The following is a 27971-nucleotide window of genomic DNA, read 5'->3' on the forward strand; positions in this document are numbered from 1 at the left end:
TATGTGTTGTATTGCTTGACCTTACCCTACCTGCTGTGCACACGCAACAAGTGTATCAGACCAATGAGTGTGCTGTATTGTTAATTGGTTCTAGATAGACTGTCACTGTACCTCCTTTGTGTGGGATAGAAACTGGAATTTGAGATCCTTTGAAAGTCTGCAGGATTGACCTTTTAACCCCAATGAAGATATTGTGTTTGTCTGATAACATGTATCTGGGGCACACAGGTTTTACTGTAGGAGAGCTCCTATCAATTGTAATCTCATACATGAGCTTTGTATTACAATCAAACCTGGAGTTTTGCAGGTAAATGTGATTCATCAATCATAACTATCATGGGGCTTTCAGATTTTTAGGAATGTAACATAGATCTATGCTCTAAGTGCATACATAATTACAGAATTTTCTGCATCAAACCAGTTATATTTACTTCAATGTGCTACAAATCATGACTTAGGCCTGTTCCCTATTATGCGAAGACACTATTGCCGAGTTGTCATCTTTATTACTTTTTATAATAGAAACAAGCATTTCTGACCATAAAAAACATGGAGACTTCTTTTTAGTCCATTCCAAATTAATCCAGAAATGTTAACTCCACGTACACCCACTGTGATCCCACTGTGAGATTATACATAAAACCTTGTTTCACAATTAACACAATTAATGCAACCAAGGAGAGAAAATTGAGAATGAATTCCATGTAATGAATTCATATCTGCAGAGGTGAGAAGAGATGCAAAAACCAGACTTTGTAATCCTAGTTAGTGCAATTCATCTAGTCAAAAAAGAAATATGATCAGAGTGAAATGTCAGCATCAGACATAATACATAATTTTTTCTAATAGGGTTGTGAATGAGTGGAACAGTTTGCCTGAGAAAGTTGTACTTGCAAGTAGTGTGAATGGGTTTAAGAATGCTTTGGACAAGCACTTTAAGCATTGTAATCGGGTCTGAGTGTTTGTGTCTTCAGTTTTTTTCCTCTCCTATAGGGTCCTTGATGGGGACTTGAGTGTCCCTCCTGATCCTTTTTTTCTACTAAACTAAACTAAACATAACAGTTCAAGAGTTGGAACTGACAGTCTTAAGTGCAGAATAAATAACATAACGCATGCATGTCCTAAAAAGCATTACTTAGGAAAAACAAAAGGCTTCTGTCTTTATTTAGTCAACGTCATGCCATCTCGTGATGAGAGTATGACGATGTGACCTAATGTTACGCTTTTATTCAGACTGTAATGATGTGGCTGCAGTACAATCCAGCATATATTCTATAAGTAACATTACCTAGAAAGTTTCATTGTGCAAAGCATGTAGAAGGCTCCAGAAATTTCCGGTAGCCAATCAGATGCTGCAAAAAATTGCAAAATTAGAAAAGGGGTTTCCTCATCATGCATAATTACAGCAATGATCAGTTAAGATCTTCCAAAGTAAAAGGTTTTGAAGCATTATCAGAATACCTTGCAAAGTCTGTTATTGAGGTTTCTTTTTGTTTCTTTGATTGCACTAGTAGTTCAGTTAGCAGACATCTTTTCTAACACAATACGGCAAGTTTAACCTAACACTGGAGTAGTGCATGGCCTATACAGTGAGATGTCAACAGTTTATCAAACATTCTAATTTGTAGTTCCAACCCTGCCACATGTCCTAGTTCACATATATATCACAGATTGACAACATTAACAAACAAAGAGTTTGAGTAAAATTGTTTATTTTCCTGGTAAATATGACCAGCTATTAGGAGTGAAAAAAGAACTGTTATTTTCGAACGCCTCCTGCACATAATATACGATGGGACAAAACGTAAAACACTACGTATTTGACCAAACAAAATGTAGTAGGCTACACAATGGACAATGCTGATGATTTAATATCTCTCTTAGCATCCAGTCTTCCCTTATTATACTTTTATTTAATCTACACATTGAATGTCCACGATATGTTCATCCTACAGTGCTATATGTCAAACAATTGATATCCATGTACAGTAATAAACTGCCTTTTGAAGTTTCAAATATAACATTATGCATTGTACAGCACGCAGTACTAGATACAGTAGTATTGTTCCAAGACTGCCTCAATTAAGTACTGCTTCTAAGATGGTCCAGGGTAAAAGTGTAATTTTAAAAGAAGATTCTAGGTTTTGATTCCAAATTTCCAAAAGCCTGTTTCTTTCTTTTTTTTCTTCTTTTTTTGTGGGGGGGGGGGGGGCCTTTCAGTTTTTGGTCATTGTCAAATCTAATGTGAAGGGAACCGCTGATGGCGGGGGAAATTACCGGATTTAGGGTCCTTCGCTTCGAACTCATAAGTTATCAATGAGGTAGCAAGAGTTTTCTTGCGTGGAAACAACGGCTGACACTTTATTAACAGACTCTACAATATGAAAATGAAAATATACAAATGAACAAATCATGTTACATGACAGTATTAAATGGCTCTTACACTCTTAACGACCTAATAAACTGGGGGAAAACCTATACTCAATACAATGAAAAATGCACAGAACCTATGCCCAATCTATGACATACCAATAACAGAACTATATCTGTACCATAAATACTCAATCCACGAAATACCAATCTCGCAATAACTGTACGAAGTGTAAAATAAACAATGTAAAATGAACATAATGAAATAAACTGCATAAATAATATTAAACGTTTGCCAACAGGCGAGGAATTTTGACACCTTCGTAATGGTCAGCCTAGGGCAACACATGCCAGCTGCAACACATTATAGGCCTTTTCACCTAAACTGTTCCTAGACAGCAGGAATTTCCACCTCCTGAACCCACAAACTCTCAAGAGACTTGGCACTCTATAGCTATCCAAAAAGGCTAAGATTAAAAGGACAAGCTCTGAGACAATTCTATAAGTAACAACAGTAACAAATATGTTCAAAATACAGTATACGTACACTCTTTACACTGCGAGCAGTACAATACCAAAATACAGATACAAGAAATAAACTTCCAATACAACTGAACTGTCAATAATCAGTACAATACAATACACTTGACTTTCAATTACTTTCTGTATACTATACGTAACTGTTAATAACTCTCTGTAACTTAAACCCAACCTAACCGGTACTGTCACTCTACAGTACAGTATAAAAGTACGCAATACTACTAGCACCCATGTGCTTAACAATACACAACCACTGATCTACACAGTGTACACAACACACGCTATAAACCCATAGGACCGAGGTTCAAATACAACCTAACATACGTACTTTGTACAGTGAAGTACAACCTAGCCAAACACTTAAAATCTGATTTTACTAATTAACAATAGGGGTACGTACGGCATTTAAACAAAACAATATTTATGACTTAAACTCTTACTATACTGAAGTCAGCTCGCTCGCGATAAAGAAGAAGAGGACTCTACGCTCGCGGTAAAGGAGAAGAGGACTCTACGCTCGCGGTAAAGGAGATCGCGGACATCGAGACTCCATCAACGCTAGCTCGCTATATAGTATGTTGGTATGATCCGCCATCTTGGAAACCAATGGCTTCGAGCCAGAAGCCGAACCATCCAAAAACCTGAGGCATCCCGCCTCTGAGAAGGGTGACATCTCCTCACGGACTCCAGATAGTAAAGATAAGAGGTAAATCTGGGCTATTGACGACCCAAGATTAAGTAAAAATTACGGAAATACAAAGGGATAACGAGGCGAACCCCGGAGCTCTGCAGGGACGATGCTCGCCATACAACAACGTATACAGAAACTGAACAAAAATACATGTGCAAACAACTAACGCTAAAAACTGACGATTACAGTATATTACGTAATACATGTAAATACAACGGGTGCACACAACAAAATTTCACTTCACTACAAATGCAACAGAAAAGCCTTGGTGTCTTGAATTATATTATAGCTATTTGTGGTTAAAAAAAAGAAGAAAAAACCTCTTGTATATCAGCACAGCAACGTACCGTGATGCTTAGGAGGAAACGTCAAAATTCTTCAGTGTTTCACACATGTAGTAGCAAACTTTCTGTCAATGAAATGACATTTCTACAGTGTAGCCCTAATTGAGAAGTGTTTGTCATTGTGGGTTCCTCTCTGTTTTGAGTCAAATCCTGATTTCTTTATATTTTGTGCCATAATTAATTTGGTCTTTGGATCATTTAATCTAAGAGGTCAGCTACCCTCTTACTGTATTCAATATTACGTCGCAAGATGTCCTTAGAGTATTGTGGGAAACATCTGTTTGTATTTTCAATAACTTCTTCATTTGTCCTGAATGTTTTGATCGTGTCTTTGCCGTTGCTATCATACTGAATGTATATCTTTCCTATAATTATTGTCCATAGACCTCTTGAAAAACCACAGACAAAAAGATCCTTGTGTCCTTCTGGTAACAAACGTGCATTCCTTGCAAGCATGTCACCAATTAGATAACAGGATTCCCACTTTGTTTCCTTAATTATGTCATATGTTATGAAGGTCTTCCACATCACTCCGTCCTCATTGTATACGTTGGCATCAATGTTTGGATCGCCGGTCTCCTCTCGAATCGGTATGCACAGTCTTACGATGCCTGGACATTCACGGAAAAACCTTATTCCGTGGCCGAGGATTTGGTACACTTGGGACATCCGGGCAAAGTTTAGTGGTACGGGTTCAAAGATTGGCAAACGTGTCCCAGGTTCTACCAAGTGAAGACTGCCTTTCTCTGTAACATTTTGTACAACTAATCCAATGTGACTTTTATACACGGGCGTTCTGTCCTTATTTGACGTTCCGCCTACGTTGTACGCTTCATATCCCATTCGTTGCAGTACAGCCTTAGTGAAGGTGTTAATTTGAGGACATACACCACCTTGCTTGTTTAACATCATATCTTTAACTTGCTGTTGGCTTGGACATCTACCCTGGTATTCCGGAGTAATGTAAGTCAAGACTGTGAAAGGTTGAACCATCTTTGTCCGCCTTTGTACCTCACAGAGGAAATTAAATTTGCCCTGGTTCTGTATTTGCGAGAGAGGGTTTGGTATATCCAATACCTTCTCCAGGTACATAACAGCCTCCTCTTTAGTAAGTGGGAAGACATCTGATTCATCATTGTGTGCTTTCTGTTTGATAAAAAGTAAGAAGCTTCATGTAAAGTAACTGCAATTGATCGTTTCTCGTGAGCTAAATCTTGTCCCGAATGCTATGATGTTGTCGAAGCAAGTGTAAATTCACTGATTTAGGAATAAATTGTTTAAGGACTTTGGTGACGTGTTCTCCTCATCTCTCCTCTCCCTACCCCCTTACTTCCTCCTGTTCATTGGATTGGTCATGTTTGTTCTTAAAGTTCATTCAGTTAAACCGATAGTCCAGGAGCTCATTTACTTTAGTACAAATTCTAAGGATCCTAGCAAAATATGTATTTAATTCCTATCCATCACTTTTAAGATAAATTTGAAGACCACTGAATTTGTCACAATTTGTTAAGAAAGTGAATCTAAGGCTAATAGGAATGCTGGCATACAGTAGCTTCACACTGACAACAAAATGCTTTGTTTTTCATTGTTTTCATTCTATTGCTTGAAGTGTTTTGGTAGAATGCCAACTTCAGGTACCATAAGGGGGGGGGGGGAGGGAAGAAGAGGGGGTATCTGACATTAAATATGCAAATTGAATGTGGTGTATTCATACTTGATATTTCCCAAGTTTGAAGTAGAAAATTGGATCCAAACCTTGGGGCAAAAATTAACAAAACAAAAGAAACCAGTTTGGTCGAAGTGCATTTTATGACATCATGCAAAATATCAATATTGTTGTGCATAAATACCCAAACAAGACAAGTTTAGGGGATTTCCCTAGGATACATTGTCTGTCATGATATAATGAGCCTACAAACTACTTTACAGTTAACAATCTATCTTGTGCAGGTGTTTATGTCATGTGAGACTTCTGTGTATTTGTGTACCTGAAGACTTTTACTTTCCAAAAACCATGGAGGTAAAAACAGATTTTTATCTCCATGGCAAAACCAATCTTCTGCTCACATAAAGGCATAAAAAAGAAGGCTGGAAATCAGTTCATTTCTAACATTCCCATCAGTCTGTTGGACTTGTTATGAACCAGAAGATGACTTAGTAAGTTCTGTATTTATTCTAGCTTCACAAATTCTAGATGAAGATCAGGTTAATTTTAAATTGTGATCTGATATTTGCCCCATGGATGGCTTATAAAACGTAACATAAACATCATGTAAAGTATTTGTACCTGGATGTTGGCGGTTGTTCCAATCTGACTCAGGTTCCTTCCGTGGCTTGCAAAGAATGCAAGTTGTCCTGTCCAGAGTGTAGGCATGGAAGTATTACTCTGTTTAACACTCCATGGTAGATGCTTTAGGTGGCGTAGTTGTACAGTCCGTGAAGAAAGCATTCTCTATGTTTCTGTAGATTCTGCCAATCTAATGAAAGTTTTCATTGGACAGTGTAACAACTTTCAGTGAGTTCATATTGATCAGTAAACAACTCAATTTTGTGCTGAAATAATTTATTTTGAACCCATCAAAGTCAGGAAGTTTAACATTTAATTGTCACTAAAAATAATTTGGTGGATTTTTAAAAAAAAGTTTACGTGTAGTCTGTACATGAACATGGAAGCAAAGCAAACTTTGTCCATACATGCTGTTACCACATACCCAAGCCTTCATAAGGTACATAGTACTGTTCAATACTGTGTGTTTGCAATATAATAGTAGGACACATTTTGCACGCACAATTCAGAAAGTTTCATGATTTTACCACGAAACCAACAGAAAGTAAACACAACTGGAAACTTGTGTGCTATGGCTAGCTTGTTTGCATTGTGTTTTTCACAAAAGTGAAGTCAATGGTTTAAAATGGATGCGCAATGGATTTTGTTGGTGCCTATTACTTACCAATTTTTGGCCTGATGATGATTTTCTAACCGATTATTGGTCGAACACTATCAAAAGCTAAGACCTGTTTGACAAAGGGAAAACCAGAAAGAAAAAATTCCTTAAAAAATTTCCCTGACATGATGTGTTTGCAGGTACCCTATTTCTTATAATCTTTTAAGAATAATGTTAAGTAGTCTCCCTACATTCTTACCTTTAGCAAACTTGTATATCTTCTCTACAATGCTCAGTGTGAGAATATTTGTTCACAGTAAGAACAGAACTCTTTCCCATAGTGATCTCTGTGCAGGTACAGTATGTGTGTGTGTTGATATGTGCAGCAACAGTATTGATGACATAGCTGGGTTCAAGTTTAATGTATACATTAGGCAAATGGAAACTGTGCACCGTTTATTGTTTACACAATGTTCAGTGGTGTGTGGTGTTTCTTTTGACAATTCCAGCCAGCCACACAGGTGCTGTCTGGAATCAATTTGTGGAAAGCCAAAAGGGTCAAAGTATACAAGGATAATGATGAAAAAACTGACACCATGATTGACTTAAACATAAACAGCAGCTTGTGATTCATAGACTTTTACTGTGACAGCTTTTCATATATGTTTCTGGAATGGTTGCTATTTATGATGATCTCCTTTGGTTATAATGAAAGCTTTTCCTGTGATAGCTTTTGGGTACGATTGCTTTTCATGTGATTTATGTTAATCAGATACAAAAGCTATTAATGGTTGTTTTACATGATTACATTTGTAATGTAATAAATGTTACATTCTGTACATCACTCTCGCCGTTTATTTCACGCACCGGACCATGGTACATCCCCTGTAACAATGTTAAATACATGTTGCTTTTCTTTCAGCAGCCTGTTTATAGAGTCTATACCTGTACACACATTTAATATTCTTTTCAAGGGTATATTTCATTTTGTCTATAATTTAGCTCACTTGTTTTTAAAAATAACACAGTTTAAAACTTAAAATGTAAGGAAGGATAATCTGTACGACAAGGATTGTGTTCATCACAATGAGCACATGTATGCAGTTCTTGTCTATTCATCTCTACAGAGATGAGAAGTCCATTGATTGGTCCACACAAGCAGCTGTAATCTTAGTTAAAGACCAACTATGGAGACAGAAAATTTGGGGGGGATTTCCATTAATTTGGGAGTTTACATACCCATAATCAGCATGTGTAAAAAATAATCTTCGAAAACCTACTATAACCCATCAAAAAACGACCACAAAAATGGACATTTTGGGTAGTCACGTGGGATGTACCTTCTGGAATGTCTTAAAACAGAGATTGACCCAAAGGAGCCTCTGGTCACCGTGTGATGTCATCATTGGTATCCCGCGTATTTACGTCTGAAATTGGTAAAGTTAATTACAGCAATGTAATTGGAGTGAGTTAAGGATTACATACATGCAAAATGGTGGGATTTTATGTTCATCGAAAAGTCTCAATAGTTGGTCTTTAATGGTATTCATCTAGTCACAAAGAAATTTGATCAGAACTAATAGACTCATTAGAAATAAAAATTAACATTAGATTCATATTTACATCAGGCTAATGTTCATGCACGAATATATCCCAACATTGATTTGTGCTCATTATTTATGAATGCATGAAATCTTGCAAGATACTAAACATCATTTTAATAATGGCAAGGAATCACTAAGTCGCATGGGTCTCTGGTTAGTTTGTGCTGTAATTAATTTGGTCCTTGAATCATCTAATCTAAGAGGTCAGCTACCCTCTTAGTGTATTCAATATAACGTCGCAAGATGTCCTTAGAGTATTGTGGGAAACACCAGTTTGTATTTTCAATAACTTCTTCATTTGTCCTGAATGTTTTGATCGTGTCTTTGCCGTTGCTATCATACTGAATGTATATCTTTCCTTTAATTATTGTCCATAGACCTCTTGAAAAACCACAGACAAAAAGATCCTTGTGTCCTTCTGGTATCAAACATACATTCCTTGCAAGCATGTCACCAATTAGATAACAGTATTCCCACTTTGATTCCTTAATTATGTCATATGTTATGAAGGTCTTCCACATCACTCCGTCCACGTTGTATACGTTGGCATCAATGTTTGGATCGCCGGTCTCCTCTCGAATCGGTATGCACAGTCTTACGATGCCTGGACATTCACGGAAAAACCTTATTCCGTGGCCGATGATTTGGTACACTTGGGACATCCGGGCAAAGTTTAGTGGTACGGGATCAAAGATTGGCAAACGTGAACCAGGTTCTACCAAGTGAAGACTGCCTTTCTCTGTAACATTTTGTACGATTAATCCAACGTGACTTTGATACACAGGCGTTCTGTCCTTGTTTAACGTTCCGCCTATGTTGTACGCTTCATATCCCATTCGTTGCAGAACAGCCTTAGTGAAGGTGTTAATTTGAGGACATCCACCACCTTGCTTGTTTAACATCATATCTTTAACTTGCTGTTGACTTGGAGATCTACCCTGGTATTCCGGAGTAATGTAAGTCAAGACTGTGAAAGGTTGAACCATCTTTGTCCGCCTTTGTACCTCACAGAGGAAATTAAACTTGCCCTGTTTCTCTATTTGTAAGAGAGGGTTTGGTATATCCAATACCTTCTCCAGGTACATAACAGCCTCCTCTTTAGTAAGTGGGAAGACATCTGATTCATCATTGTGTGTTTGCTGTTTGATAAAAAATAAGAAGCTTTAGTAAAGTTACTGCAATTGATCGTTTCTCGTGAGCTAAATCTTGTCCCGAAATCAATGATGTCATCGAAGCAAGTGTAAATTCACTGATTTAGGAATGAATTGTTTAAGGACTTTGGTGACGTGTTCTCCTCATCTCTCCTCTCCCTACCCCCTTACCTGTACTTCCTCCTGTTCATTGGATGGTCATGTTTGTTCTTAAAGTTCATTCAGTTAAACCGATAGTCCAGGAGCTCATTTACTTTAGTACAAATTCTAAGGATCCTAGCAAACTATGTATTCAATTCCCATCCATCACTTTTCAGATAAATTTAAAGACCACTGAATTTGTCACAATTTGTTAAGAAAGTGAATCTAAGGCTAATAGGCATGCTGGCATAGCTTCACACTGACATCAAAATGCTTTGTTTTTCGTTGTTTTCATTCTATGGCTTGAACTGTCCTGGTAGAATCCCAGCTGTACCATAAGGGGGGGGGGAGGAGAGGGGGTATCTGACATTAAATATGCAAATTGAATGTAGTGTATTCATATTTGACATTTCCCAAGTTTGAAGTAGAAAATTGGATCCAAACCTTGGGGGGAAAAATTAACAAAAAAAGAGAAACCAGTTTGGTCAAAGTGCGTTTATGACATCATGCAAAATAAAAATAAACCAGACAAGTTTAGGGGATTTCCCTAGGATGTCTGTCATGAAATAATGCTGCAAACTACTTTACAGTTAACAATTGATCATGTGCAGGTGTTTATGTAATGTGAAACTTCTTTGTATTTGTGTACCTGAATACTTTACTATGCAAAACCAAGCGTCTGCTCACATAAATGCACAAAACCCAACGCTGGAAATCAGTTCATTTCTAACATTCCCATCAGTCTGTTGGACTTGTTATGAACCAGAAGATGACTTAGAAAGTTTTGTATTTATGCTAGCTTCACAAATTCTAGATGAAGATCAGGTTAATTTTAAATTGTGATGTGATATTTGTCCCATGGATGGCTTATAAAACGTAACATAAACATCATGTAAGGTATTTGTACCTGGATGTTGGCGGTTGTTCCAATCTGACTCAGGTTCCTTACGTGGCTTGCAAAGAATGCAAGTTGTCCTGTCCAGAGTGGAGGCATGGAAGTATTACTCTGTTTAACACTCCATGGTAGATGCTTTAGGTGGCGTAGTTGTACAGTCCGCGAAGAAAGCATTCTCTATGTTTCTGTAGATTCTGCCAATCTAATGAAAGTTTTCATTGGACAGTGTAACAACTTTCAATGAGTTCATATTGATCAGTAAACAACTCAATTTTGTGCTGAAATAATTTATTTTGAACCCATCAAAGTCAGGAAGTTTAACATTTAATTGTCACTAAAAATAGTTTGGTGGATTTTTAAAAAAAAAGTTTACGTGTAGTCTGTACATGAACATGGAAGCAAAGCAAACTTTGTCTATACATGCTGTTACCACATACCCAAGCATTAATGAGGTACATAGTACTGTTCAATACTGTGTGTTTGCAATATAATAGTAGGACACATTTTGCACGCACACTTCAGAAAGTTTCATGATTTTACCACGAAACCAACAGAAAGTAAACACAACTGGAAACTTGTGTGCTATAGCTAGCTTGTTTGCATTGTGTTTTTCACAAAAGTGAAGTCAATGGTTTAAAATGATACGCACTGGATTTTGTCGGTGCCTATTATTTACCGATTTTTGGCCTGATGCTGATTTTCTAACCAATTATCGGTTGAACACTATCAAAAGCTAAGACCTGTTTGACAAAGGGAAAACCAGAAAGAAAAAATTCCTTAAAAAATTTCCCTGACATGATTTGTTTGCAGGTACCCTATTTCTTATAATCTTTTAAGAATAATGTTAAGTAGTCTCCCTACATTCTTACCTTTAGCAAACTTGTGTATATCTTCTCTACAATACTCAGTGTGAGAATATTTGTTCACAGTAAGAACAGAACTCTTTCCCATAGCGATCCCTGTGCAGGTACAGTATGTGTGTGTGTTGATGATGCAGCAACAGTACTGGGTTCAAGTTTAATGTATAACAAGGCAAATGGAAACTGCCTGCACCTTTTATTGTTTACACAATGTTCTGTGGTGTGTGGTGTAATTGATTTGACAACTCCAGCCATCCACACAGATGCTGTCTGGAATCAATTTGTGGAAAGCCAAAAGGGTCAAAATATACAAGGATAATGATGGAAAAACTGACACCATGATTGATGTAAACATAAACAGCAGCTTGTGATTCATACACTTTTACTGTGACAGCTTTTCATATATGTTTCTGGAATGGTTGCTATTTATGATGATCTCTTTTGGTTATGAAAGCTTTTCATGTGATAGCTTTTGTGTATGATTGCTTTTCATGTGATTTATGTTAATCAGAAGCTATTAATGGTCATTTTACATGATTACATTTGTAATGTAATAAATGTTACATTCTGTACATCACTCTCGCCGTTTATTTCACGCACCAGACCACGGTACATCCCCTGTAACAATGTTAAATACATGTTGCTTTTCTTTCAGCAGCCTGTTTATAGAGTCTATACCTGTACACACATTTAATATTCTTTTCAAGGGTATATTTCATTTTGTCTATAATTTAGCTCACTTGATTTTATAACACAGTTTAAAACTTAAAATGTAAGGAAGGATAATCTGTACGACAAGGATTGTGTTCGTCACAATGAGCACATGCAGTTCTTGTCTAATCATCTCTACAGAGATGAGGAGTCCAGTGATTGGTCCACACAAGCAGCTGTAATCTTAGTTAAAGACCAACTATGGAGACAGAAAATTTTGGGGGGATTTTCCATTAATTTGGGAGTTTACATACCCACAATCAGCATGTGTAAAAAATAATCTTCGAAAACCTACTATAACCCATCAAAAAACGACCACAAAAATGGACATTTTGGATAGTCATGTGGGATGTACCTTCTGGAATGTCTTAAAACAGAGATTGACCCAATGGAGCCTCTGGTCACCGTGTGATGGCATCATTGGTATACCCCGTATTTACGTCTGAAATTGGTAAAGTTAATTACAGCAATGTAATTGGAGTGAGTTAAGGATAACATACATGCAAAATGGTGGGATTTTATGTTCATCGAAAAGTCTCAATAGTTGGTCTTTAATGGTATTCATCTAGTCACAAAGAAATTTGATCAGAGCGAATAGACTCATTAGAAATAAAAATTAACATTAGATTTATATTTCATCAGGCTAATGTTCATGCACGAATATATCCCCAACATTGATGCTGTGCTCATTATTAATGAACACATGAAATCTTGCAAGATACTAAACATCATTTTAATAATGGCAAGGAATCACTAAGTCACATGGGTCTCTGGTTATTTTGTGCCGTAATTAATTTGGTCTTTGAATCATTTAATCTAAGAGGTCAGCTACCCTCTTAGTGTATTCAATATAGCGTTGCAAGATGTCCTTAGAGTATTGTGGGAAACACCAGTTTGTATTTTCAATAACTTCTTCATTTGTCCGGAATGTTTTGATCGTGTCTTTGCCGTTGCTATCATACTGAATGTATATCTTTCCTTTAATTATTGTCCATAGACCTCTTGAAAAACCACAGACAAAAAGATCCTTGTGTCCTTCTGGTATCAAACATACATTCCTTGCAAGCATGTCACAAATTAGATAACAGTATTCCCATTTTGATTCCTTAATTATGTCATATGTTATGAAGGTCTTCCACATCACTCCGTCCACGTTGTATACGTTGGCATCAATGTTTGGATCGCCGGTCTCCTCTCGAATCGGTATGCACAGTCTTACGATGCCTGGACATTCACGGAAAAACCTTATTCCGTGGCCGATGATTTGGTACACTTGGGACATCCGGGCAAAGTTTAGTGGTACGGGTTCAAAGATTGGCAAACGTGAACCAGGTTCTACCAAGTGAAGACTGCCTTTCTCTGTAACATTTTGTACGATTAATCCAACGTGACTTTGATACACGGGCGTTCTGTCCTTGTTTAACGTTCCGCCTACGTTGTACGCTTCATATCCCATTCGTTGCAGTACAGCCTTAGTGAAGGTGTTAATTTGAGGACATCCACCACCTTGCTTCTTAAACATCATATCTTTAACTTGCTGTTGACTTGGAGATCTACCCTGGTATTCCGGAGTAATGTAAGTCAAGACTGTGAAAGGTTGAACCATCTTTGTCCGCCTTTGTACCTCACAGAGGAAATTAAATTTGCCCTGGTTCTGTATTTGCGAGAGAGGGTTTGGTATATCCAATACCTTCTCCAGGTACATAACAGCCTCCTCTTTAGTAAGTGGGAAGACATCTGATTCATCATTGTGTGCTTTCTGTTTGATAAAAAGTAAGAAGCTTCATGTAAAGTAACTGCAATTGATTGTTTCTCGTGAGCTAAATCTTGTCCCGAATACTATGATGTTGTCGAAGCAAGTGTAAATTCACTGATTTAGGAATAAATTGTTTAAGGACTTTGGTGACGTGTTCTCCTCATCTCTCCTCTCCCTACCCCCTTACTTCCTCCTGTTCATTGGATTGGTCATGTTTGTTCTTAAAGTTCATTCAGTTAAACCGATAGTCCAGGAGCTCATTTGCTTTAGTACAAATTCTAAGGATCCTAGCAAAATATGTATTTAATTCCTATCCATCACTTTTAAGATAAATTTGAAGACCACTGAATTTGTCACAATTTGTTAAGAAAGTGAATCTAAGGCTAATAGGCATGCTGTCATAGCTTCACACTGACAACAAAATGCTTTGTTTTTCATTGTTTTCATTCTATTGCTTGAAGTGTTTTGGTAGAATGCCAACTTCAGGTACCATAAGGGGGGGGGAGGGAAGAAGAGGGGGTATCTGACATTAAATATGCAAATTGAATGTGGTGTATTCATACTTGATATTTCCCAAGTTTGAAGTAGAAAATTGGATCCAAACCTTGGGGCAAAAATTAACAAAACAAAAGAAACCAGTTTGGTCAAAGTGCATTTTATGACATCATGCAAAATATCAATATTGTTGTGCATAAATACCCAAACAAGACAAGTTTAGGGGATTTCCCTAGGATACATTGTCTGTCATGATATAATGAGCCTACAAACTACTTTACAGTTAACAATCTATCTTGTGCAGGTGTTTATGTCATGTGAGACTTCTGTGTATTTGTGTACCTGAAGACTTTTACTTTCCAAAAACCATGGAGGTAAAAACAGATTTTTATCTCCATGGCAAAACCAATCTTCTGCTCACATAAAGGCATAAAAAAGAAGGCTGGAAATCAGTTCATTTCTAACATTCCCATCAGTCTGTTGGACTTGTTATGAACCAGAAGATGACTTAGTAAGTTCTGTATTTATTCTAGCTTCACAAATTCTAGATGAAGATCAGGTTAATTTTAAATTGTGATCTGATATTTGCCCCATGGATGGCTTATAAAACGTAACATAAACATCATGTAAGGTATTTGTACCTGGATGTTGGCGGTTGTTCCAATCTGACTCAGGTTCCTTCCGTGGCTTGCAAAGAATGCAAGTTGTCCTGTCCAGAGTGGAGGCATGGAAGTATTACTCTGTTTAACGCTCCATGGTAGATGCTTTAGGTGGCGTAGTTGTACAGTCCGCGAAGAAAGCATTCTCTATGTTTCTGTAGATTCTGCCAATCTAATGAAAGTTTTCATTGGACAGTGTAACAACTTTCAATGAGTTCATATTGATCAGTAAACAACTCAATTTTGTGCTGAAATAATTTATTTTGAACCCATCAAAGTCAGGAAGTTTAACATTTAATTGTCACTAAAAATAATTTGGTGGATTTTTAAAAAAAAGTTTACGTGTAGTCTGTACATGAACATGGAAGCAAAGCAAACTTTGTCCATACATGCTGTTACCACATACCCAAGCCTTCATAAGGTACATAGTACTGTTCAATACTGTGTGTTTGCAATATAATAGTAGGACACATTTTGCACGCACAATTCAGAAAGTTTCATGATTTTACCACGAAACCAACAGAAAGTAAACACAACTGGAAACTTGTGTGCTATGGCTAGCTTGTTTGCATTGTGTTTTTCACAAAAGTGAAGTCAATGGTTTAAAATGGATGCGCAATGGATTTTGTCGGTGCCTATTACCAATTTTTGGCCTGATGATGATTTTCTAACCGATTATTGGTCGAACACTATCAAAAGCTAAGACCTGTTTGACAAAGGGAAAACCAGAAAGAAAAAATTCCTTAAAAAATTTCCCTGACATGATTTGTTTGCAGGTACCCTATTTCTTATAATCTTTTAAGAATAATGTTAAGTAGTCTCCCTACATTCTTACCTTTAGCAAACTTGTATATCTTCTCTACAATACTCAGTGTGAGAATATTTGTTCACAGTAAGAACAGAACTCTTTCCCATAGTGATCTCTGTGCAGGTACAGTATGTGTGTGTGTTGATGATGCAGCAACAGTACTGGGTTCAAGTTTAATGTATAACAAGGCAAATGGAAACTGCTTGCACCTTTTATTGTTTACACAATGTTCTGTGGTGTGTGGTGTAATTGATTTGACAACTCCAGCCATCCACACAGATGCTGTCTGGAATCAATATTGTGGAAAGCCAAAAGGGTCAACAATATACAAGTATAATGATGAAAAAACTGACACCATGATTGATTTAAACATAAACAGCAGCTTGTGATTCATACACTTTTACTGTGACAGCTTTTCATATATGTTTCTGGAATGGTTGCTATTTATGATGATCTCCTTTGGTTATAATGAAAGCTTTTCCTGTGATAGCTTTTGGGTACGATTGCTTTTCATGTGATTTATGTTAATCAGATACAAAAGCTATTAATGGTTGTTTTACATGATTACATTTGTAATGTAATAAATGTTACATTCTGTACATCACTCTCGCCGTTTATTTCACGCACCGGACCATGGTACATCCCCTGTAACAATGTTAAATACATGTTGCTTTTCTTTCAGCAGCCTGTTTATAGAGTCTATACCTGTACACACATTTAATATTCTTTTCAAGGGTATATTTCATTTTGTCTATAATTTAGCTCACTTGTTTTTATAACACAGTTTAAAACTTAAAATGTAAGGAAGGATAATCTATACATCAAGAAGTGTGTTCGTCACAATGAGCACATGTATGCAGTTCTTGTCTAATCATCTCTACAGAGATGAGGAGTCCATTGATTGGTCCACACAAGCAATAGCTGTAATCTTAGTTAATTGGTATTCATCTAGTCACAAAAGAAATTTGATCATGAGTGAAATGACACATCAGACATGAAAATTAACATTAGATTAATATTTACAATCAGGCTAATGTTCATGCACAAATATATCCCCAACATTGATGCTGTGCTCATTATTTATGAACACATGAAATCTTGCAACATACTAAAGATCATTTTAATAATGGCAAGGAATCACTAAGTCGCATGGGTCTCTGGTTAGTTTGTGTCGTAATTAATTTGGTCTTTGAATCATCTAATCTAAGAGGTCAGCTACCCTCTTAGTGTATTCAATATAGCGTTGCAAGATGTCCTTAGAGTATTGTGGGAAACATCTGTTTGTGTTTTCAATAACTTCTTCATTTGTCCGGAATTTTTTCCTGATTTCTTTGCCGTTGCTATCGTACTGAATGTATATCTTTCCTATAATTATTGTCCATAGACAGTTTGAAAACCCAAAGATAACAAGTTTCCTGTGTCCTTCTGGTAACAAACGTACGTTCCTTGCAAGCACGTCCATCATTTGATCACAGTATTCCCATGTTAATTCCTTAATTATGTCATATGTAATGAAGGTCTTCCACATCACTCCGTCCTCGTTGTAAACGTTGGCATCAATGTTTGGATCGCCGGTCACCTCTCGAATCGGTATGCACAGTCTTACGATGCCTGGACATTCACGGAAAAACCTTATTCCATGGCCGATGATTTGGTACACTTTGGACATCCGGGCAAAGTTTAGTGGTACGGGGTCAAAGATTGGCAAACGTGTCCCAGGTTCTACCAAGTGAAGACTGCCTTTCTCTGTAACATTTTGTACGATTAATGCAATGTGACTTTGATACACGGGCGTTCTGTCCTTATTTAACGTTCCGCCTACGTTGTACGCTTCATATCCCATTCGTTGCAGTACAGCCTTAGTGAAGGTGTTAATTTGAGCACATCCACCACCTTGCTTGTTTAGCATCATATCTTTAACATGCTGTTGGCTTGGACATCTCATCTGGTATTCCGGAGTAATGTAAGGCAAGTATGTGTAAGGTTGAACCATCTTTGTCCGCCTTTGTACCTCACAGAGGAAATTAAATTTGCCCTGGTTCTCTATTTGCGAGAGAGGGTTTGGTATATCCAATACCTTCTCCAGGTACATAACAGCCTCCTCTTTAGTAAGTGGGAAGACATCTGATTCATCATTGTGTGTTTTCTGTTTGATAAAAAGTAAAGAAGCTTCATGTAAAGTAACTTTTTGAAAGTTCCTGCAATTGATTGTTTCTCGTGAGCTTAATCTTGTCCCGTAATCTATGATGTAGGTCGTCGAAGCAAATGTAAATTCACTGATTTAGGAAGAAATTGTTTAAGGACTATGTTGACGCATTCTCCTGGTCTCTCCTCTTCCTACCCACTTCCTTCCTCCTGTTCCTGTGCAATACTTCAGGGTTCCTAATATTTTTACCCCAATCCTACGCAAAGTGTGACTTTTTGGGGGGGCGTACCATTGGTTAGGCAAGATTTTCCCATTGACTTAGTGTGGTGTTAGGCTACGATGTGGTCAAAGATAACAGCTATAATGAAAGTATTCCATGGATATCCTATAACTGCGTCACAATTTCAGCGAATGAACAGATGATTAGGCTAGATTTCGCCATTGCCCAAGTGTGGTGTTAGACTAACATGTGGTCGAAGATAACAGCAATAATGAAAGTATTCCATAGATACCTTAAAACTGCGTCACAATTTCAGCGAATAAACAGATGGTTAGGCTAGATTTCCTGATTGACTTAGTGTGGTGTTAGGCTACTATGTGGAAGAAATTGAAAGAATTCTCACAATTATTGTAAATATATCATGGAAGGAAAGACTGACAAGGAAATTTACGAGATGTTATTAATGGATTATAGACGGGATAACTAAAATATATTAATCGCAAGTGGTTTTTAACTTAACTTTTATTCCAAATGCGATCAAATTGCGGGACCCGCGCAATCGCGCAACTGATGCAAACCCTGGGCCTGCATAATAGATAGTTGTAAAAACTGTTTAAGAGCTAAATGTGGATATTTATATGGTCTAGTCCAAAAGAAGTGGAGAGCAAACATAAGCAGTGGCGGCAGTGCGATGTTAGAAGTGATGATAATTATATGAAGTTATTAACAAGTTAATGAAAGAAACAAAAGCAAATAGAAATTATTGAGGAAGGTTTTATACCTTATCTTACACCAATTTCAACATGAAAACATTGCCAGTGGAGAATATAATTCATTTAGTATAGCATCCAATATGTAATTTCTTGAAAATCGCGATACACAAGGTTAAACAATTTTTTTCGGGTACCCGGATACCCGACGGGCAATGGCTCTTGGGTACCCGGTTCCCAATTTTTGGACACGTGTAAACACTAATAAACATCATGTAAGGTAAATTTTGTACCTGAATGTTGGCGGTTGTTCCAATCTGACTCAGGTTCCTTCCGTGGCTTGCAAAGAATGCAAGTTGTCCTGTCCAGAGTGGAGGCATGGAAGTATTACTCTGTTTAACGCTCCATGGTAGATGCTTTAGGTGGCGTAGTTGTACAATCCGTGAAGAAAGCATTCTCAATGTTTCTGTAGATTCTGCCAATCTAATGAAAGTTTTCATTGGACCCCTGTAACAAAATTTCAATGTTGTTGTATTTTGGTCAGAAAACAACTCAATTTGGTGCTGAAATAATTTATATCAAAATCAGTTTTACAATTAATTGTCACTCTGAAATAATTTGCTGGATTTTTTGGAAGATAACAGATCATGTAGCCTGTATGTATGAACATGGAAGCAAAAAAACTTTTTCCATACATGATGTTACCACTTACCCAAGCCTTCCCAAGTTATAGGACTGTTCATTGCAATGTGAGTTTTGCAGTATTAAAGAATGTCACATATATAATGTACACAAAGGAGAGTCTTACTATCCCAAAGCTGGACCAGATGTTCTAGTAACCAAACCTGCACATCTCTCCTTCAGTGTACATACTTATTAGTCATTCTTTGTTATTAGGCTTCAGTTTTTCTGACTTTACCAAATTTGTTGTTCGTACAATCAAAAGGTAAGACCTGTTTGTCCAAGGGAAAACAAATAAGCAAAATCCTTAAAAATGTTTGCCCTGAAATGATTTATCTGCAATTACCTTATTTCTTCTAATGGTTCAAGAACAGTGTTAAATAGTCTCCCTATATTCTTACCTTTAGCTAGTTTATATCCTCTCTACAATGCTCATGGATGAAATATTTGTGTACAGAAAGTACTCTTCTGGTAGTGATCCCTACAGGTGTGGGTATGTGTGGTAATATGTGTTTATGTGTAAGCCACGCCTTCTGCCATTTATGATCCTAGGTAACCAAGGTGGGTACTACAGTAATAAACTTTATTCGTTTGGCCTTAAATTAACGGTTCGTGCACTAAAGTATTATCTGACGGCGGCTTAGAAAAGAGAACTATTATTCAGCGTATAGAGATGTTTCTAATATTTCTGCTCTATAAAGGAACTTTATTATGATTATTATTATTATGACTATCATCAACATCATCATCATCATCATCATCATCATCATCATCATCATCATCATCATCATCATCATCATCATCATCACCATCATCATCATCATCATCATCATCATCATCATCATCATCATCATCATCATCATCATCATCATCATCATCATCATCATCATCATCATCATCATCATCATCAGTATTATTACTACTATTATGATTAAACAGACATGAAATGACAAATGCCCAGACTATTGATTTTCTGTGCATCTCTCAAATATATATAATGGATCAAGACATGAAATATGCATTTCCAATCGCATAACATACATACCATAAAATTTCTTCTTGTCAATGGCCAGTTGACATGTAAATACAATATAATAATAAAGGATGTGTAATGTGGTCACTGGAACAACAGGAAACATCAGATGGCGTTTTCCATTACGCGAATGTTCAATATCAGTGCATGTTCAGCTACTGAAGAATTAAAGTTTGCGATTATCAGCGGAGCAACTTTCGGAAGTCATAGCCACCAGCGCGGTACAATGTTTAATCCCTATTAGCATCTACGAGCTCTACTAGCATTGACAGGAACATCAAGGTAGTAGTCATCACACATCAAACCAGAAATCTAGTATTTAAGGCTAATATCACCGGGATGCCTGAAGTTAGGTAATCTTGGGTGACCAACACATAAACAGCCACACATTGATCCAACAGGTATTAGGCTGCAGCAAGGCTCTTCTCCAATCCGAGTAAAATAATTCCAGGTATTTAATATGACAGAAAGTCTCAGGAAGTGTTGAGAAGGATACACTGTTCCAAAAAAGTCCAGAAATAGGTCAACTAACTGAACTGTATCTCCAGCAATAGTAAGGCTATTTTCAAGAACGTAAACAACTGCAGGTAACTTTGGACAAGTAGATTTACAAATCTGGAAGTATAGGTGACTTCCAAAATAATATATAACTGGTTTAGATGCAAACTTTTGAAGTATTAACAGACTTCCAAATATACTAAACCACTCGATGCAGAATGTGGGAGTATAAATGAACTTTCAGAAAATACTACACCTCTCAATGCACAAATCTGGGAGTATTAATGAACTTTCAAAATACACTTCATCTCTCAATGCATAAATCTGGGAGTAATAATGAACTTTCAGAATAAACTGTACTTAACCTCTCAATGCACAAATCTGGGAGTAATAATGAACTTTCAGAATAAACTGTACTTAACCTCTCAATGCACAAATCTGGGAGTATAAATGAACTTTCAAAATATGAGTTCAGGAGATACTGTAATTGCTAACTTGGACTGAAAAAAACATTGTTTAAGTTATACAAGCACCAGTATCACATTATTTTGCAAAATTATGCTACGTCCAGCCAACACTGTAGTATACCAGTTTGGTATACTAGTAGTATTCTCAAAGTTGCTAGACTATGGAATCTGATCCCATACAATGCAAATGTATACAGCCCAGCATTCCTTATCCTAATTGAATGGAAATGTTGATAGATTTTGATCGAAAAAATGGGTACTGACAAATGGTAACCCAGTATTAATGTATGACTATGTGACCTTGTTTAATACTCATCAGTTCAATGTATTCAGAATGTGGACCTTTCACAAAGGACTAGTAAATTTGAAAAAAAAATATATGTATTTTGTATTTTAGATCCTCCTGCAAGCAGGAACTCGCGAAGAAGCCATCATTGGCTTATCAAAGCCACAAGCTGACCGAAGTCAGTAACTTTGATTCATATTTAACGTCCATGATTATGAATTGTCAATTGTCAACAACTCTGTAACTAGACGATATACATTAATCTTGGAGTGACTCGAACCCGGGACCTAATGATTGAAAGGCACCGGCGTAAACCACTGAGCTAACACTCCATATATATTATAGTTTTATTATACTGTAACACTGTTACTGTAAAGTTGTGGAGCAATGGGAGTTCTGTAGGGACCTGTGGAACCATTGTGATAGTTTAAATCCCCTTGGAATTATATAGGGGTTATCTCTCCTGGCAGTAAGTAAACCAGTTGTAATTGTTGGCAGATCATGGCTTTTGGGGCTGCTCCTATGGATCGGCATGTGGTATCAGGCTTATCCTGGGATTGTGATGTAACACATGTGATATTTTCTAGGGATACTCATGTGATCACATTCATCTCTGTAAAGAGTACAATTGTTTGGGGATGGTAGGGATGCACTGTAGTATTTGTGTATTATGTCTTAAGCTAAGTTGTAGGGTAAAGTTCATCATTTGTATACATGTGGTATTTCCACGTATTGTTAAGGGATTTATTTAAAATGCATTACCTGGGAGGGACAGAACAGTCTACTCTGGTTGCTGTTGGACAAACCACTCTTGATGGTAGGCTTCAGGGCCACGTAGCCTCAAGTTTGTACCACATATCCAGTACAAGGCACTTAACCTTACTGTAAGAAGTTTTCTTTTCAATATATCGCTGTTAAAAATACCATCACATCTCTGGATTCATTTTGTGTACATCTTCATTCTCTGGCCAATTACAATACAACATCTTAGGCCAAGAACCCTGAATTGGTTGGCCGGCGCTACTCACAGAGGAAAGTGTTACAATACTTAGTTATTATTACAGTCTACCTGGCATACTAGAGCTTGGAGCAAATCAGAAAGATTCTGTTGACCATCAGACCTATACTCCCACTTTAGAAAACATACACTGTAGTTAAATGAAATACAAGTAGAAAGTTAGCATACATGACCACATAGTCATACTGTACAGTTTCTTAGCTAGAATTCAGAATAGGCTAGCATTGGAAAAGTAAGTGGCTCATTGTTGTGACAACATTGACAAGTTTCAGCTATCAGGAGAGACTAGTAAATTACAAGTGTAGTTTTGTGATTTTGTTATGGTGTCATTCTGAGTTACTTTAAAGGCATTGAAGACTCGCCCCAAACCGCGTGCCGCCCTCTGAAAATAGTTAACTTTCCGTTGCTTGCAAGTGAAGTTCTCTTGTCGCTACAAAATGCAGACAGTAATGCAACGTGATACCTTGTTATCTTTAGCTGGACCTGAGATGTCCATGGCCGTATCGTTTGTACACTGTGCTGTGGGTATTGAGTGCAGCTGTATGTACTGGCTGTACACTAGTGTCCAATTAATAATGGTAGCAAGCTGTGTGTGTATTTTCTGGGATCTATGGTGGTGTCTAACACTTCTGTTACACCTCATTCGAAACCAGGTCAGATTACCAGCATTAGACGTTTTCTTTTTGCCCGAGTCTTCACACCCTTTAAAGCTGGGAGAGAGGTCTTGACTCATCATATATTACCGCTTTAATGTCATAGCATCCTACATACAGAATAGCAATGGATCTACAGTTTAATGGTGTTTAGTAATTAAGTTTAACAGATTCTTACAGCAGCCTGTTAGGGATAAGTGCAAGTTTATGATAGACATAATAATTCATATGAAGGGAATAATCTATCAGGGGTTATGTCAAATGGCCATATAAATTTTTATAGTGCTCAGTTTCAGTTAACATCTCCATAAATTATATCTCCATATCTCAAATTATCTGTGCCATAAAATATCTCCATTAATTCCTATGGTACCAGCATGGTGTTAATTCATTCTGGATATATGCTGGTGGATGTTCTGGACTGTGTTGTGTAGGCCTACACTGAAGGCGTGTACAACTCTGCATACTTTATACCACAGTGTGGTATTTTATTTGTGAAATCTAACCCTACTACACCACAGTGAGCATTGCATATATGTTGTAACACTTTCCTCTTTGAGTAGCGCCGACCAGCCAATTCAGGGTTATTGGCCTAAGATGTATTGTAATTGGCCAGAGAATGAAGATGTACACAAAATAAATCCAGAGAGATGATGGTATTTTTAACACCAATATATTGATAAGAAAACTTCTTACAGTAAGGTTAAGTGTCTTGTACTGGATATGTGGTACAAACTTGAGGCTACGTGGCCCTGAAGCCTACCATCAAGAGTGTTTGGTCCAACAGCGACCAGAGTAGACTGTTCTGTCCCTCCCAGGTAATGCATTTCATATAAATCCCTTAACAATACGTGGCAATACCACATGTATACAAATGATGAACTTTACCCTACAACTTAGCTTAAGACATAATACACAAATACTACAGTGTATTCCTACCATCCCCAAACAATTGTACTCCTTTACAGAGATGAATGTGATCACATGAGTATCCCTAGAAAATATCACATGTGTTACATCACAATCCCAGGATAAGCCTGATACCACATGCCTCTCCAAAGGAACAGCCCCAAAAGCCATAATCTGCCAACAATTACTACTGGTTTACTTAATGCCAGGAGAGATAACCCCTATATAATTCCAAGGGGATTTAACTACCACAATGGTTCCACACCGTCCACACAGAACTCCCATTGCTCCACAACTTTACAGTAACAGCGTTACAATATTGTACTTCTACTGTACACCACTGATCAAGGTCATTTCCAGAATTAATAAACGACTCTGTTCATATTGTGCATTCGTACATGCTGGAGTTACCATATTGACATTCATTAATATCTGTATTAGTTGCAACTAATTCCTATCATGCTCATTTTTTTTTAACCAAATTTTCACAAGTACGTTCCAGGAGTTTGAAACCCTTTGAACCGATAGGTTTCCCAGACATGAGAGGATTACAACATGACTAATTAGACCATTAAGTTTCTAGGTCAAGGGGATTACATTTTAGCAGAAGCTAAAAATAAATTGGTTTGAATTGAAGTGACAATCATTCAACTATCTAGTACAGATGTGTGGGCAATGCATACTCATGACATTCTACTTCCAGGGCAATGCATACTCATGAGGTTCTACTTCTGAATAGGAATTGAATTCGTCTGAATATATGATACATGTGAACAGGCCTCTCTAGCTCGATCATAGGAATATCAATGGTTTTGATTGTCCTCAGGTCAGAGGAGTAGACAAGGGAAGATAAACGGGTGTACATACAGAGAAAAGAGAGACAAGAAAACAAGGCATTACCCAAGATGTCCTTCATGATATGTTGTTTGCTATAGTGACTTGTCAGTCTTGACTTTGATTGGTTGTCTAGGTCAATGATTATGTTCAAAATCTGAAAACTTTGCAATCAAGTTTATTCATCAGTCCTGACGGGAGGGTTGGGGTGTCCAGAGAGATGGAGACTCATTCAGGGCACCCAGCTATATACATGGGGGTTACAAATTTGGATTCATACTTTTTGCTTTCATATATCTGTAAACTTGAGGGAAGAAGAACACTAGAAATATGACTGTAGGTCTGTGCTGAGAACTTGTTTGACCGTTTCTGATGGGAAATGGTGGATTACCCTTGGCTGGAAAACCACCCTAAAGCCGACCTGGACTTTGTTTTGAACAGATGAAGACCTGTATCAAACATGCAACAACAACAAAACCAATAACAACAGTATCCTCCTCCTCCTCCCCTCCATCAAGCAAAGCCTGAAAGTTTGTCATCTTGCCACAAAATGGTACAAAAGCTCTCAGACAATTTCTGTTCAAAATTTGTCAAGTATATTAGTGTATGCACATGTGCCATAGTGTGACCATGTCTCGGTGGTCTCTACTCTTCAAACTCACATCTATACCATTATCACAACATCACTTTAGACATGGTATCCCCTCACCACTGTCCAGCTCCCACCCCTCCCCCTCTCCCTTCCTTCACTGTCCCAACTTCAAACCTCCTCACTCTGGTCTGTTATATAGCTCTAACAGTGCCCATGTATAAAATCTATTGATCTTTAATTCTTTACCTCCTTTAGGCTTTGCGGTACTGTGAGGTGATTGCAGGGTCTATCCAGTATAAACCGGAGCAATATAGTCTCACTTTGGTGGAGCAGGTTTGTGAGGTAAGTGAAAGTTTACGTGTTCAAGTTATGTGTGCTTGCTATCCTGAAGACATGAATGAAAACATGCACAGTGAAGTATGAAAAAAATCAAATTCCCTCTTCTAAGGCAAAGTGCCCTCTTATCTTTTCTTCTTAACAAGGTAAAAATGGTCATCATGAGTGAGCAAAGTGGTCGTGGGATGTCATACAAATTTCATCAAAGGTTTTTACCAGGCCAAATGTCAATCTCTCCTACAGATTCACAGATACTCTCCTACTTTCAAATAGTGATTTTTTTGTCCATTTTTTGGATCACAACTGTAGTCATTTTTCTCTTGAGGGTGGGGGGGTGGAGGTGGATGGAGTGGCTCGAGTGGAGTTTAAGGAGACTCTAAGGAACTCTCACAATTCCAGCGGTTCTCCCTATCTTGACTCTAAAACTGGTAGTATATGGTATGTAGAGAACTTCATGTTGGCAAGGGGAGCCATCATTGCAATAGGGTCGTTAGTGCCTAAATTAAACAAATTAAAAAACAAATACAAGGTTCAGTTAGGGATAATGACACATTAATCCACAAAGTAGCATATAATTATATCACAACTAACCTTTCACTGTAGAAACTTGGATGTTTCTTTTTAAATACAAAAAAAACATAAAAAATGGCAAATCATCTTATTTCTTTCTGTTTCTTGGCTAAATCTGTTTACTTTCTTTGTGATGTCATCATTGAGAATAATGAATATGGATTCAACCACTTCATTCATTGTTGTGGGGAGTTGCCAGGCCATTCCAAAGTCTGGAGATTGCAACAGCCACAACTACTTATCCACCAAGATGTCATCTGTTATTTTAATTCCCTCCTTACATACACTTTCCCTATGGACTTAATATATGCAGTTGTAACAGTTAAGTACTATGCCCCAATATGCATTGAAGACTCGCCCCAAACCGCATGCCGCCTCTGAAAAAAGTTAACTTTCCGTTGCTTGCAGGTGAAGGTTTTCTTGTGTCGCTACAAAATGCAGACAGTAATGAAATTTGATACCTTGTTATCTTTAATCTAGACCTGAGATGTCCATCGCTGCTATGTACACTGTGTTGTGGGTATTGACCATAGCTGCATGTATTGACTGTACACTAGTGTCTAATTACCAACGGTAGCAAGCTGTGTGTTTATTTTTTGGGATCGATGGTGATGTCTAACACTTCTGTTACACCTCATTCAAAACTAGGTCAGATTACCGGCATGAGACGTTTCTTTGTGCGGGAGTCTTCACTCCCTTTAAACAAGATTTTAATTATGCTCTAGTAAATTATTTCTTCCTCTTCTTTCCCAAAAATTCTTTCCCTTTACAGCTTGCCAATAGGTTGAAGCACCATGATACCCAATACTATGATGGCCTTCAGCTGACTGAACCACAATGGTTGATGACACTTCAAGGCATCCTTGCTCAGATGAAGGTATAGTAGTAGTAGTTTTCTTACAAAGTTGAGAGGATTTATGTTTTACAAATATATTTTTCTCCTGAAGTTGATACTAATTGTAGCTTTCAGCAAGAATGGGAGGTGTTTATATATATTGTAGCACTTGATAACCAAAATGGAATTAACCTACAGTATTATTCTGTCTCAAAGTTGTTTGATTGATAGAGGAATAGAGGAGTATGCCAAACTATGCCAAAAAGGGAAAGT

The 27971-nt window shown here is 37.4% G+C and overlaps 4 protein-coding genes across 24 annotated transcripts in view; 1 reads left to right on the top strand and 3 right to left on the bottom strand.

Moving 5' to 3' along the window:
* Positions 1 to 27971, top strand: part of LOC139963946 (uncharacterized) — a 78882-nt gene that overhangs the window by 27486 nt on the left and 23425 nt on the right. For all 15 annotated transcript variants that reach the window (XM_071965187.1, XM_071965192.1, XM_071965193.1 and 12 more), the window contains 2 exons: positions 26213 to 26299; positions 27636 to 27740. In XM_071965187.1, the coding sequence (XP_071821288.1) occupies positions 26213 to 26299; positions 27636 to 27740 (192 nt within the window). The remainder of the gene's footprint in view (positions 1 to 26212; positions 26300 to 27635; positions 27741 to 27971) is intronic.
* On the bottom strand, positions 2205 to 11698 carry LOC139963952 (uncharacterized). Of its 2 annotated transcripts, none has more exons than XM_071965213.1 (4): positions 11491 to 11698; positions 6897 to 6960; positions 6233 to 6422; positions 2205 to 5091 (listed from the first exon to the last, which is right to left on the bottom strand). In XM_071965213.1, exons 3-4 carry the CDS (start codon positions 6392 to 6394, stop codon positions 4144 to 4146), a joined length of 1110 nt encoding a protein of 369 aa, XP_071821314.1. In that variant the 5' UTR covers positions 6395 to 6422; positions 6897 to 6960; positions 11491 to 11698; the 3' UTR covers positions 2205 to 4143. The 2 variants fall into 2 exon arrangements, with proteins under 2 accessions (XP_071821314.1, XP_071821312.1); XM_071965211.1 differs by lacking the exon at positions 11491 to 11698 and adding an exon at positions 7090 to 7217.
* LOC139963951 (uncharacterized) lies at positions 7850 to 10962 on the bottom strand. Its single transcript, XM_071965210.1, has 2 exons — positions 10634 to 10962; positions 7850 to 9573 (listed from the first exon to the last, which is right to left on the bottom strand). The coding sequence occupies exons 1-2, from the start codon at positions 10793 to 10795 to the stop codon at positions 8626 to 8628; spliced, it is 1110 nt and encodes a 369-aa protein (XP_071821311.1). The 5' UTR covers positions 10796 to 10962; the 3' UTR covers positions 7850 to 8625.
* LOC139963949 (uncharacterized) lies at positions 12171 to 26159 on the bottom strand. 6 transcript variants are annotated; one of them, XR_011791804.1, is made up of 6 exons: positions 20713 to 26159; positions 19280 to 19493; positions 15938 to 18056; positions 15745 to 15808; positions 15085 to 15274; positions 12171 to 13951 (listed from the first exon to the last, which is right to left on the bottom strand). XR_011791804.1 is itself a non-coding variant. In XM_071965208.1 (4 exons), exons 3-4 carry the CDS (start codon positions 15244 to 15246, stop codon positions 13004 to 13006), a joined length of 1110 nt encoding a protein of 369 aa, XP_071821309.1. In that variant the 5' UTR covers positions 15247 to 15274; positions 15745 to 15808; positions 15938 to 16049; the 3' UTR covers positions 12171 to 13003. The 6 variants fall into 6 exon arrangements, 3 of the variants coding, with proteins under 3 accessions (XP_071821309.1, XP_071821310.1, XP_071821308.1); XR_011791803.1 differs by having other exon boundaries at positions 20069 to 26159; XR_011791805.1 differs by lacking the exon at positions 15745 to 15808 and having other exon boundaries at positions 19280 to 26159.

Source organism: Apostichopus japonicus, chromosome 22 (assembly GCF_037975245.1).
Source record: "Apostichopus japonicus isolate 1M-3 chromosome 22, ASM3797524v1, whole genome shotgun sequence".
NCBI classification, from domain to species: Eukaryota; Metazoa; Echinodermata; class Holothuroidea; order Aspidochirotida; family Stichopodidae; genus Apostichopus; species Apostichopus japonicus.